The sequence below is a fragment of the Lupinus angustifolius genome, unplaced genomic scaffold (assembly GCF_001865875.1).
Source record: "Lupinus angustifolius cultivar Tanjil unplaced genomic scaffold, LupAngTanjil_v1.0 Scaffold_1_389, whole genome shotgun sequence".
In the NCBI taxonomy this organism is placed as follows: domain Eukaryota; kingdom Viridiplantae; phylum Streptophyta; class Magnoliopsida; order Fabales; family Fabaceae; genus Lupinus; species Lupinus angustifolius.
In genome coordinates this window covers 37,689-50,951 of record NW_017715715.1, presented here as the reverse complement: position 1 = coordinate 50,951, position 13,263 = coordinate 37,689, and the positions used below count along the sequence as shown (strand labels likewise).

Here is a 13,263-nt window from a genome sequence, read left to right as displayed (position 1 = left end):
AGTTCTCCAAATGCCCACAATATGACTACCCGTGCCAATTCTTTTCCTCTAATACTGACTACGAATGTCAGTTTCTAAAATTCCCACAATATGGTTATATGTGCCGATTCTTTTCCTACTATATTGACTATCAATATCAGTTCTCGAAATGTCCACTATTTGGCTGTATATGCCAATTCTTAATACCATAGAAAGAAAGGGGGAAGTTTGCCGGAAATGCATCGACGAAAAATATGAGGGAGAAAGAAAAGGTTAAATATAAACGCATTCAACTTGGGGCGAGTTATAATAAGGGGAGAATGTCTCTATTTATAACATGAGATTTTTTGCTTGTTCTTCACCTCTCTAATGTGAGACTTACAAGTTGTTTTTTCAAAACTTTTCTATATGAAACTTAAAAATTTTTTAGATTTCATACCCAAAAGTTTTTACTGATGACTTCCAAGAAACCATGATCCAGCAGCCTAATGAAGAAATTATCATTTGAGGATTCAATAAAAATTAAGCAGAAAGCTCATATGAATAATTGCTGGCAGCAAAATCCAAAATCTTTAAGAAAAGACACTGCTTTCACGAATACCTAATAAATTAGAGACAAAATGCCATGTGAATGACGCAGATGTTACTTTGTCTTTTTTTTCTAAGTCTATTTCATGGGAGTGACATGTTATTGGTCAGAAATCCAATTGTATATTTGTGAAGTAAAAGATGTGTTGAATGTTTTTTTGGCCGAAAATTTCTTAACGGTTTAAAAATGTTGTTTTATTTCTAGCTTAAACATGTATTTCAGTTTTGGTTTTCGTGTCTGGTTTTATTTTTTATAGTTATTGGGTGATTGTTTAAATATCTGAGGAGCTACCAACATACCATTTCTTTTGTAAACGAGGGGAAATGCAAATCAAATTTGAATAGGGATCAAAGCAAACAAATTTATATAAATGATAAAATGTGTGGGATAAAATTTTTTTAACTACACATTAAAATTTGGTCCAAAATCATAGTAACAAAAAATAAATGGATTTTGCTAGGGATAAAAAAAATATGACCTTCTCCCCACAAAATTTGTGATGTACTAAAATGTGTGGATAATTTGATATAAGTCATTAATCAATTCTTATTTATACTTAATATGTATTTTTTTTAGTATTACTAAAAGTATTTTTTCATTGTCCCTTTCGAGATGCAATGCTACCTCTTTTAACAAGTATAACTTTCAAGAATTTAAGAATTGACATTTTGGTCATCCTAAAGATCTAGTAGAACCTTATATTGTTAGATCAATATTTTTTGTTTGTATATTCAAATTTATAAAATATTTTTTTGCATTATCACTATATTATCCACCATTATTTATTATTATTATTGACTTTTAAATAAAAATAATACAAATAAATAGTTAATAATACAATGATTATGTATAAATCTTTACCATATACCTGTATAGATTTTAAATTATTATAAAACTAAAAATACTTTAGAGTAAAACATGTATACACTACACCTCTCATACCAACTACTATTGGTGTTTAGAAATTATTGGCTATTTAATAATGTAAATCTTCACACCTTCTCGTAAGAATAGTTAATAGGTTATAGTTTATATTAACCATTCCACCTTTCTTATCTGAAAACAATTAAGGTGTGGTAGCTATGGAGTTAGGATCATCAGAAGAAGATGCAAGAGAAGAACAACAATGTCTCTACGAAGCTTACAACGAACTTCACTCTCTTGCTCAAGATCTCCACACTCCCTTCGACGCCCCCGCCGTCCTTGTCGTCGGCCACCAGACCGACGGCAAGAGCGCCTTAGTTGAAGCTCTCATGGGTTTTCAGTTCAACCATGTCGGCGGCGGAACAAAAACTCGCCGCCCCATTACTCTACATATGAAGTATGAACCTCAATGTGATTCTCCTCACTGTTATCTTCTCTCTGATGTTGACCCTTCTTTGTATCATCATAAGTCTCTCCCTCAAATTCAGGTTTTTGTTTCAACCCTCTTACCACTCCTTTTTGGTTAATTGATTTCTTCCTGAATTGTGTTATTTTTTTATATTCAAATTGGAAGCAAAATGAGTAAACTAACTCTACCCTTTGTGAGTTGAGTTTTGGAGGGAAAATCGTGAAAATGAAGCTTTAGTATCATTTCACAAGTTTATTTCATGACTCTTGAGTATTCCATTTCCCTTCGTTCCCATCTAAAATTCAATTCACAAACATACTCTTAGGGTCTATTGTTGGTTGAGTTTTGGAGAGGGAGGAAGACTTCATAGCCATCCTACAAGTATTTCATAGCCCTAAAACCTTATATTTTCTTTCCCATCCAAAACTCAACTCGCAAACAGACCCAGAGGTAAAGGTTTAATGAACTTTTAGATAGTGAAAGCAACCTATGACTTTGTCAATGAACATGATTTATGATAGAATATTATAACGTCGTACGATCCATGTAGCCGACCCCATATAGGGTTAAGGGTTTAATTGTTGTTGTTGAAAGCAACTGTATGGTTGCTTGCCTGGCCTACTGACCTCAAGGTCATAAGTTCAAATCTTGTAATCAATTCTTAGCTTGCGAATATAAGACTATCCCCGGACCTATTAGTTGGTTAGACACTTGTGCGGTGGGTTGTCACTTTTAAGGCAAAAATAATATACAAGCATAAAATGTTTAATGGTGGGGGAGATAATATACAATTACAATCACATGAGAGGGAAATAGGAAATGACTATAATAGAAAAAAAATCAATTTAAAGTAAGGGCACTGGCTTATATGTGGATCTGTCATCATTCTTTGGAAGAGGGTATAGATAGATTATTTCAACTTAGGAAAACTGCTTAAAAAATAGACTTATGAAAATAGCTTATCAAAATAACATGACTTTCACATAAGCTCTTTTTAGCCTATTAAAAAAAAGCTTGTTGAATGAATGCTAAATCAAGCTGTTTACCAACACACACTTGAGTCTGGCTTTTAAGTTTTTTGTTCGTCTTTCATAGAAAAATGTTTTTTAATAAATAAAATTAAGTATGACACTTTATGTTGGTTGGACTTTTACTAAGAAGCATAAGCTGCAAACGAAGCTGAAGAAGCTATATTTTCTAACTTCTCTAAAAACCATGGATTTATATGAAAAAACACTTCTGCTAATTGATAAAAGTACGTTTATAATTGTAGTCAAACGAAATATAAATGCTCGAGTATTTTAAAATCATATTTTTAAAGCTCAAACAAATAGGCCCTTAATAAAAATGTTACCAACAGAAATTTTAATTATGTGTAACTAGTTAGTCCTGAACCTTGTATCAACTTAGTCTTTAGTCTCTAAGAATGAGAATGTTAACCTAATATGAATTTTTCAAATTCAAGAACTAACTAGTACAATAATTAAATTAAGGGATTAAACTTCAAGTAAAGAATAATTTTAGGGACTAAGTCGCTAATTTGCCTGAAGTAATAATCCTGCTAAGTTCAGTTGAAAAATGCAACATATTCAGTTGAAATGTTTTGTGATGATTTTTAATCTCGTTGGCGTGATATGACTATTGTTATAGGCATATATTGAAGCTGAAAATGTGAGGTTGGAACATGATTCTTCCCAATTCTCAGCTAAGGAAATAATTATTAAAGTGGAATACAAGTATTGCCCAAATCTTACAATCATAGACACTCCTGGGCTTATTGCTCCTGCTCCAGGTCGAAAAAACAGGGCATTACAGGTTAATCTGAGTTCTTTAATCTATCCACTTGATTTCCCCCGTGGAAAATGTTTTTATTGGTGATTCTGATCTTTCTAGCCTCTTTGACTGTCAGGCCCAGGCACGTGCAGTGGAGTCTCTTGTGCGAGCAAAAATGCAACACAAGGAGTTTATTATATTGTGCCTTGAAGATTGTAGTGACTGGAGCAATGCAACTACAAGACGCATTGTAATGCAAGTAAGCGCCTTTCTTAATGTTCATGCTTGTTGTCTTGATTAATTACCCTTAAAGTGCTGAGTAGGTGGTACTTATAGTACGGATTGTTTGCAAATGTTCACTATTTCATGGTGTATCTTTGGAAGAAAGAAATATAAACCAACATTGAAGATGCACATAATAGTCAACAGTTCATGCACTTACTCCCTTATATTTTACTTTAAAACATTTAAAAAACTACCTGCAATCAGGAGAAAGATAGATAATATCATTACCATGATGTTTCTGGAATATATTACTGGAACTTGGAGGTGGGAAACCTTTGTGTAGATAAAGCATGTTCGGCTTCAAAAACTCTGTTCTTGTTCATTTATAGATTGATCCTGAGTTGTCAAGGACTGTAATTGTCTCAACCAAGCTCGATACCAGGATACCTCAATTTGCACGTCCTTCCGATGTTGAAGTTTTCCTTTCACCTCCTGCATGTACACTTGATAGCTGCATTTTGGGCGACTCTCCCTTTTTCACGTCCGTGCCATCAGGAAGAGTTGGTTCTGGAAGTGATTCTCTCTACAGGTCCAATGATGAGTTCAAACAGGTTAATCCATCATATTAATTCATTATTTGTCTCTCCATTTCATTTCGGTTTGAAAGCTTGATACTTAGGTACATTAGTCCTTGGAATTTTTGTGCTTTCAGTATGACTTTTTAGATTTGTTATGCTTTTCTAATATTAAAGTCCTCGTCGTCAAGCATGTTAGTGTCCCATATCCGAACACACCTAGTTTCCCTTTTAATTTGTTGGTAGTTCACTTGTAAAAATTCATAATTTCCTTACTAGCTATCATTTGCCCTTGTTCTATTTAATTGTATTGTACCTATGTATGCAGGCTGTATGCTTCAGAGAGATAGAAGATGTTGCTGCTTTGGAGGAAAAGTTGGGCAGACCATTGTCTAAGCAAGAAAGGAGCAGGATAGGTGTGAGCAAACTTAGGTTTTTTTTGGAAGAACTGCTACAAAAGAGGTATATGTTGGAATATTTTTTGTTTACGTGGTTTCTAGACAATGCATAGTAAATCCGTAAGTTTCTCGCATCGCATGTCTAAATCATTAAAGTTGATCGTACTAGGTATATAAGGAGTGTACCGTTGATCATTCCACTTCTTGAGAAGCAGTACCGGGGTGCGACAAGAAAATTGAGTGATATAAATCAAGAATTGAGGTTTGTATTAAAGTTACAAATATCTTTATTGTACACGATCTGCACAACAAGGGGCAGGATGATAATTCTTCCTTTCATCACCTATTTAATATTTTCTTCTAATGATATACAGCACACTAGATGAAGCCAAACTGAAGGAGAAAGGAAGAGCCTTCCATGATCTGTTCTTGACCAAGGTTTCTATTCCTGAATTTGATTTTCTTCTTACTATCTGATCCTAAATTATAGGGCGAATATCCCATTGTAGATATTAGATTTCGTGCCGAAAGACGGGTTATTTAATCTGGTTGTTTAGCTTGTGTAGTAAATTTATTTGTCTTTCCCATTTTTATAGACTTGCATATTCTTGCTCTTTTTCCTCTACCAGCTGTTGGAGTCCATGGTGCTTGATGTTTGAAGATATGTTTTATTTAATTTATTCCTCCCTGACTCAAATATCTATTTGTTATTCAGTTGTCATTGCTGCTTAAAGGGACAGTTGTCGCACCTCCTGATAAATTTGGTAAATTACCTAAGCTCTCATTTCTGATCTATGTATTAGCCTATTAAAGGGTAGATTATGTTTAGCAATAGGAAAGCAAGCTTACTTTATTTAGATATTGCCTTATCCCGGGAAAATGGTCCTGGTTAAATACCTTGACATTTTTGCTGTTTTGTTTCAGGTGAAACACTACAAGATGAACGAATAAATGGAGGTGCATTTGTTGGTGCTGATGGTGTTCAGTTCCCTCCCAAACTAACACCTGTAAGTTACACAATTGTTTTGAACATTCTTTTTTCTGTGACACTTACACTCTGGACCCAGAATTTTAAATTTGAACTCGATTTTAAAAAAATCCATAAATGCCCCTAAAGCCCTTACTCTATTTTCACTCGCATAAGTATTTTTCTTTTTCTTTCACTTACACAAACCCCTCAAACCCCACATACTCTCCCTCTTATCATTCTCCTTCTTCCAAAAGCCCCACAAGCCTCTCCCTATTTCACCATCTCAGAGGCATTTTCGAGACTGGCAGCTCAGAATGCAAAACGTGCAGTCCAAGACTGGCAGCTTGGAATGTATTTTTTTTTAAAAAACAAAAGCATTCGGGTCCAGTCAGAATGTAAAAATAAATTAAAAAAGGCAATGCGACAGTCCTCAGTAGGATTGCAAATATTTGCATTCCGACTGAGTACTATCATAATGTTTTTTTTTTAATTTCTGTTTGCATTCTGGCAGAGTCTAGTCATTTTTTTTTTAAAATATAATACAAAATTTTCATGAGTCAGAATGCATAATTTTGTACTCCGACACTGGTTCATGGAATGCAAATTTTAACAAATTTACATTCCAATAGGTTTCTGTTGGAATGATTAAAATTCCATCCCGACTGTGTACTACAAGACGATACATAAATGAGAACAAAAAACAAACGTAGCATTGAATAGTATGGCATTGAAATGGACCCGTTATAGATATGCTAGTGTGATAATGAATTGGATGTATATTGATTGGGGGAGAAGAGCGAGCATGGGTGTTAGTATATTGAGCAAGAGGAGTAGGGATAGAGGAACGGAGAGAAAGGGCATTTTGGGGATTGTATTAAATTGTTATGATTCAAATTTGAAATTTTGGGGTCCAAAAAATATTTGTCCTTTTCCGTACTACTTATGTCCTGCTTCATTTTTTCATTGGAGAAGGTGACAGACCACCTACTGGTCTTATTTTACTGTTTTATCTTCTAATTAAAAAATATATACTATTAAAATTTTCTTTTTCTTCTGGCTGATGATTTCATTAAACTAATGTGTATTAATGACCACTTTCTTGAGTTTTACATTTGTTTGGCAGGTGCATGCTTTTTCAAAATTATTTTCTGAATCTTATTAAGCAAAACATATAACATGCCGGGTTATACTTGTATGTAGAATGCAGGAATGCGTCTCTATGGTGGTGCACAGTATCATCGGGCCATGGCTGAATTTCGTTTTGTGGTTGGAGGAATCAAATGTCCCCCAATTACCCGGGAAGAAATTGTGAATGCTTGTGGCGTTGAAGACATTCACGATGGGACAAACTACTCTAGGTAATACTGTGTGTTTTACATATTCATTCCTGTATTACTACTCACTATTGAAGATTTATTTTGAGTAATCAGGACCGCTTGTGTAATTGCTGTTGCAAAGGCTCGCGACACATTTGAACCTTTTCTTCATCAGGTGATTAGTACTGAAAAAATGAATATTTCCTTTTAATTTCAATTTTTCTTTAATTCTGTCAATTTATTAGGAATAAGTCAACTTATACCATGTAATGAGCCTATTTTGATAGTGTTACTTGAAGTCACCAATTGCAGTTTATGTGGTCTAAACAATATAAATTAAGAATTGTTATGGAAAGTATTCATAATTTTTTGGATAAATTCCAATGACAAGATTGAAATCCCTTGCCTAATAACCAGTTAACCACAGCAATGACTTGGCTCACATCATACCAAAAGTTGTGTGGTTTAAGCATCTTGCATCTAATTTGCAAAATGATGGGGATGTTCCTTAGAGAAAGGTTGGTGGATGAAATAGAGAGATTTTTATTTATCATTTGTCATTGGAATTTGCTATAAAACTCAAAGGAAAATTCTATGGGATAGCTCTATGACAGGCATGCTCCATGGTTGTAGATGCTGAGTAATGCAGAACTTACAAGAGCAAAAACGAGTGTAGGAGAGATTAGAGTGCTACATACAAGGAAAGATAGGATTAAAAACAAATATATCCGAGAGAAAGATGGAGTAGCTCCTATTGGAGGAAATGGCAGAAGTTTGCGTAAGGTAGTTTTGTTTTGTTAGAGGAAGACTAGTCGAGGTACTAGTCAGAGAGATGGACCTAGAAGATCGCCTGATTAAAATGGGCTTAAATTGCAATTGGTTATGTCCACAATGAATGGCTGAAACAATATTGCATATTCTGTGCCATGCTGTAACTTCTAGGTTGTATTGAATTTTAATTTGTATACTGCCATCTTTTCATGATTCTACTTAGTACTTTTCCCTTAACAAACTTGCACTACGCTGGATAGTGGATTATGAGAAATCTCTGCAGTTTTATTGAAATTGTAGTTCAATTTCAATTACTGGAGTAGTTAAAACCTGTTAGTTTATGATTCATAGTGTGTTGTGCTCATATATTTGGCACAATGGAAGGTTCAGTAGCCATGATAAAGCATGATGAGGTTTTGGTGAAAATTAGTTGAAAAATTGCATTTGTTTGTGCAATTTTTTATTAAGAAAACCTGGTTTGTTATTTAGTAAGGTACGTTTCTAGAAATATTATCACTTTTTAACCTCTGATGTTTTTGTTTCCTAGCTGATTTATTAATTCTGTCATTGACACAGTTAGGGTCTAGATTGTTGCATATACTGAAGAGATTGCTTCCGATCTCTGTTTATCTTCTTCAGGTATTCTCTTTAAAAAATTTAGATATATTGTTTATGCTTCCTTTTGGAAATACAGTTCAACTATTAGTTTTTTATTTTCCCAAACTTATTTTATCTATGCATTTTGTTTGTGACAGAAAGATGATGAGTATCTAAGTGGGCATGAGGTTTTCCTTAGGCGTGTTGCCTCTGCCTTTAACAACTTCGCAGAATCAACTGCAAAATCATGCCATGAAAAGTTAACCACCACTTCTCCCCAACTGCTACAAGTTTGTTGCTATATTTCTAACAAAAACATCTTTTTTTTAACAAATAATACAAAACAAAATAAAACAATACATGATGTACTTCATTCTTAGTTTTCGGAAAATTGCACTGATCTCCCTAAGTGTGACGAGATTACTATGAACTCGTCATATATGTATTTAGAAATTATAGCTATTCCTCTTATGTGTAATTTTCACTTGTACAAAAAGCTGTATGAAGGGTGCGTGTGTGTATGCAAAATAAAAGTTTGAGGAGGGTATATGGTGAAACCTCAAGGGAAAACGCAATTTCATATAGTTCAAACCTGAAGAGGATTGGCATAATTTGGCCTTTATAAAATAAAAAAAATTGGGTTAATGTGTAATTTATTGTTGTGTAAAGCTACACAGAATGTAGCAGGAATACTAATATTTATGTTTGAAAATGTTGAAAAGTATGGTTTCATCAATGTTTGAGCAAATATTAGTAAGAGGAGGGGTGGGAAGGAGCTTGTAAACTTGTTAAACAATTCCATGTGTCCATAAGTTTTGTAGAATCAAATTAAACTGACGAGGACTAAGATGCATTTTAGATTTTAAAAGAAAACATGATGTAATATTCTGACGTTACATCATAATTTTTTTGTTTTTCCCTTCATTAATTCATGGTTGTGCATTTTTTTTCTGGCTATAAGGGTATGTTCCCTTGATTTTATGAAAATGAAGTAATACATTCATACTGAGTCCAACTTGCGATAATGTCATCAAACTAAACTTGCCAATCATTAACGTTATGTTTCATCTTCACATGCTCATCCATAAATTATCCTTTTTCTTACTGTTTCCTAAACTCCGCTTTTTCCATGCTGCTTTGATGCAGATGTGCGGAGGACTTGGTAAGCACCACAAGATATGTTTCATGGTCTCTCCATAATAAGGTATGCTTAATTTATGAGGAATTTTCATACAGAAATGCTTCGGCTTGCTGCATTCTAAATGACCCTACCTCGATTTGAATTTAAGCTATGTTTGTATGAGTGAACCATTATTTCTATGCTAAAGTTCATGTCCTTTGTTTTATATCTCCTTGTGGTGTCACTGTCATCTTTGTAGAGTCGGGCTGGTTTACGTCAGTTCTTGGATTCATTTGGTGGAACAGAGAATTCCAATGTTGGTAATAATCCTACAGAAAATGTTCCGTCACAAACAAGTTCACATGACAAGGAAGATACAAAGCCACAACCAGATGTAAAGCTCAGCCACTTGGCCTCTGGCACTGATTCTAGCACATCCAATCAGACAACAGAAACAAAGCTTGCTGACCTTCTGGATAGCACACTTTGGAATCGGAGGCTTGCACCTTCATCTGAAAGGATTGTTTATGGTTTGGTACAACAGATATTTCATGGCATAAGAGAATATTTCTTGGTTTCAACAGAATTAAAGGTTTGTGATGTTTCCTGCTCTTACGTTGAAGCATTTTAGTGTGTGTTGGTCTGCAAATTTCCTCCTTTCCTGCTTGATGTGAGATTATGCTAGAGTGAGCATAGAAATTAAGGATTGATTCTTTAGGTCTAAGTATATATACAACCTACGATATTTGTTTATGTTTTCTGTGACTATTATGGAATGTTTCCGCTTTTGCGGCATCAGTACATGACAATGATATTATAAGAGGAAAGTATAGCTATCTGAAATTAAAGCCATTGTGAATTTCACTAATTGAAAAATATTTAATGATTCTCTATTGTTTATGTTAGTTTCTTCCGTTAAATCCAAAACTCGCGAGGAAAAAATACATGATTTGTGAAGGCATAAGATATAGTTAAAAACCTAGTTTTCCTTTTCTCATTTAAAAGTAAAATATTAATATTTTTCAAAGGATGAGCAGTATATGTGCTAAAAGTTTCATGTATACCACATGCAAAACAGTATGCAGTAATGCACCACAAGGTTGCAAGTTTAGTCATTTCTTCCATGGTCCCCTAGTGTCAGCTCAGTTGGTTAAACGGCGGGACATGAAGTTTGAGAGTGCCCACTTTCAAACCCCTGGAATTGCTCTCTCTCCCTCTCTCCTTAAAAAATGTGTTCCTATGAAAAAGGTTATCCCTTATAAGTCTTAAAGGTTTTTATTTGTTAGCATAGGCATTGCTTCTATGTATTTTTCTTTTTAAATTTTATGTTGTTCAGGTTCACTACAACGACAATAATACAAGACAATATATCAAAACTTGAAGCATTGTTAATGAATTAGTATGGGATTTATTATGGTAGTCATATCAATAGTTTAGAATTCTCATCCTCTTTTCTTCATCTATCTTTTCTGCGCTGCTTACACGTAATATTTTGCAGTTTAACTGTTTCCTTTTGATGCCTATTGTGGACAAGTTGCCTGCACTTATTCGGGAAGACCTAGAGTCTGCTTTTGAGGATGACCTGGATAGTGTTTTTGACATAACCAATCTGCAGAATTCATTGGATCAGCAGAAGAGAGATACAGAAATTGAGCTGAAAAGGGTATTCATAATTCATGGCATGGTTTATCTGATGAGCAAATTTCGGATATGGCAACTTTCTTTTGTTCTCTGCATATGTTCAACTTTTTCGTTGTTTTGCAGATCAAGAGGCTTAAGGATAAATTCAAAAAGATACATGAGAAGCTAATTCTACATCAAGCCACATGAATATGTGATTATGTGAAGCCACTGCTGGAACTACCGAGTATCAGAGTATTATTTTATTTCAATTGATGGCATGTGCTTTTAAAATTTATGAGATTATTGATTTTTCATATCTCCCTCCTTTAATCCTTATCTAGTGGTTTATCTTAGAAGGAGGGTGAATACATGTTCATTATGATAACCATTTGCTGTAGTTAACCAAAAATCATGTTTTCTCCCCTTAAGTATGCTGATTCTGTTCATGTGCAAAATTAAAACACAATTATGCTTTTGAACATTCTTCTTCATTATGATTGTGGATTGCTTTCCTGGATAATAAGATTTGAAATATGTTCAGTTCACTCTAGAACTCGAGCAGTTCGAATTATCTGGAAAAAATTTCGGGTATTCCCTTATTGTTCTAAGAGCTCATAGTGAATATCAAGAGGTAATGAATAAAGGAATACATCTCCTTTGGTTGGAAAGCAATGATAGAATGTTCTCAAGCCATTGATATCTAGTAATTTCATTTGGGATAGCCTAGTTTCTCTAGCCCCTTTGTGGTTTTCTTTAGATTGGGTATCTGTGTCTGTTTTGCAAAGAGACTGATATGGTTTGTTGCATATTTTTGGTTCTTAGTTTCTTTTTTGGGTATCTCTTTGCAGTTTAGGTTTAGTTTTTTCTTCAGTTCTTGAAGACTTCTTATCTTCTTTCTGTAGTTCTAGACGGAACTGGACAATGCTTCTCATTAGGCCTGTAATCACAACAATGGAAAGTGCAAAGTTAGTGCCAAGATTACAACAAATTTTTTTGCAAAGTAAAATGCATTAAAATCAGTATAAGGAGTGCTAACCCAATACAAGTGAAAAACCAAAAGACAAAAGAGGATCCTTTAATAAGATAAAGTAATACAAACCATTGGGTTATTACACAAATTAACAAAAATTAAGGGAGTTAGAGTAATTTTTGACAGAAACCAAGTCCAAGATCTAGCTTGACTTAAAGTCAAGATATGCACATAACTCACTGTCTTATTTGAGAAGACCAGTTTATTCCTCATAATCTAAATAGATTACAAAATAGTAAATCACAACATCGTTAGAACAATGGTTTTGACTTTCCAATTGGAGATGAATAGATTGCAATTGGGGGGTAATGTGAAAGTTCTGAACACATTCCATCATATGTCAGTGCTGGATAGCAATTCTGAGGTGGGTCTAACTTTTACCCCAAAAAAAATCCACATTAGCAATTAACTTCCCCACTAACGATTAACAGATGATAAAATTTGTATGTATTAACAGTCGTTGCATCATTCACATTTGATTTAAAATTGTTGTTGACTCTTAAATAAAAGTAATATAAGTAAATGGTAGATGATATAATAACCGTACATAAATTTTTATACTGTAAGTACATAAATATTATACTCTTAACAAAAACTCTAGAAAGAAAGCTACGTGTGCAAATCAAGTTAACAAAAACTCTATTAAGAAAGCTACATGTGCAAATCAAGTTAACAAAAACTAATTATTACTACAAATTGTTAGACCAAATTGATTTTTTCTTATTAAAAAAGATAATGATTGATTACCTTTTACATTTCCAATTTACATCTATATCTAAAATTGTACAGTAAATCACATAATTAGAATTATTAAGTTAAGATTTGAGTCCATTTTAACTTGCTTTAGAGTGAAAGAGGAAGTAAAATTCTGGTAACAATGTTTAGAGTAATTAAATTTGATATATAGAACCTACTCGGACTCTCTGAATGTTTATAGGCCACACTAATCAAATTATATTTCTTC

The 13,263-nt window shown here is 33.7% G+C and overlaps 1 protein-coding gene across 1 annotated transcript; it reads left to right on the top strand.

Moving 5' to 3' along the window:
* Positions 1–1,610: 1,610 nt before the first annotated feature.
* LOC109336904 (dynamin-like protein ARC5) lies at positions 1,611–11,763 on the top strand. Its single transcript, XM_019573733.1, has 17 exons — positions 1,611–1,980; positions 3,552–3,716; positions 3,811–3,933; positions 4,289–4,510; positions 4,803–4,936; positions 5,042–5,134; positions 5,247–5,310; positions 5,588–5,636; positions 5,797–5,879; positions 7,043–7,200; positions 7,273–7,333; positions 8,506–8,568; positions 8,685–8,785; positions 9,673–9,730; positions 9,906–10,238; positions 11,145–11,309; positions 11,411–11,763. The coding sequence occupies exons 1-17, from the start codon at positions 1,651–1,653 to the stop codon at positions 11,474–11,476; spliced, it is 2,268 nt and encodes a 755-aa protein (XP_019429278.1). The 5' UTR covers positions 1,611–1,650; the 3' UTR covers positions 11,477–11,763.
* The last annotated feature ends 1,500 nt before the right edge of the window (positions 11,764–13,263 follow it).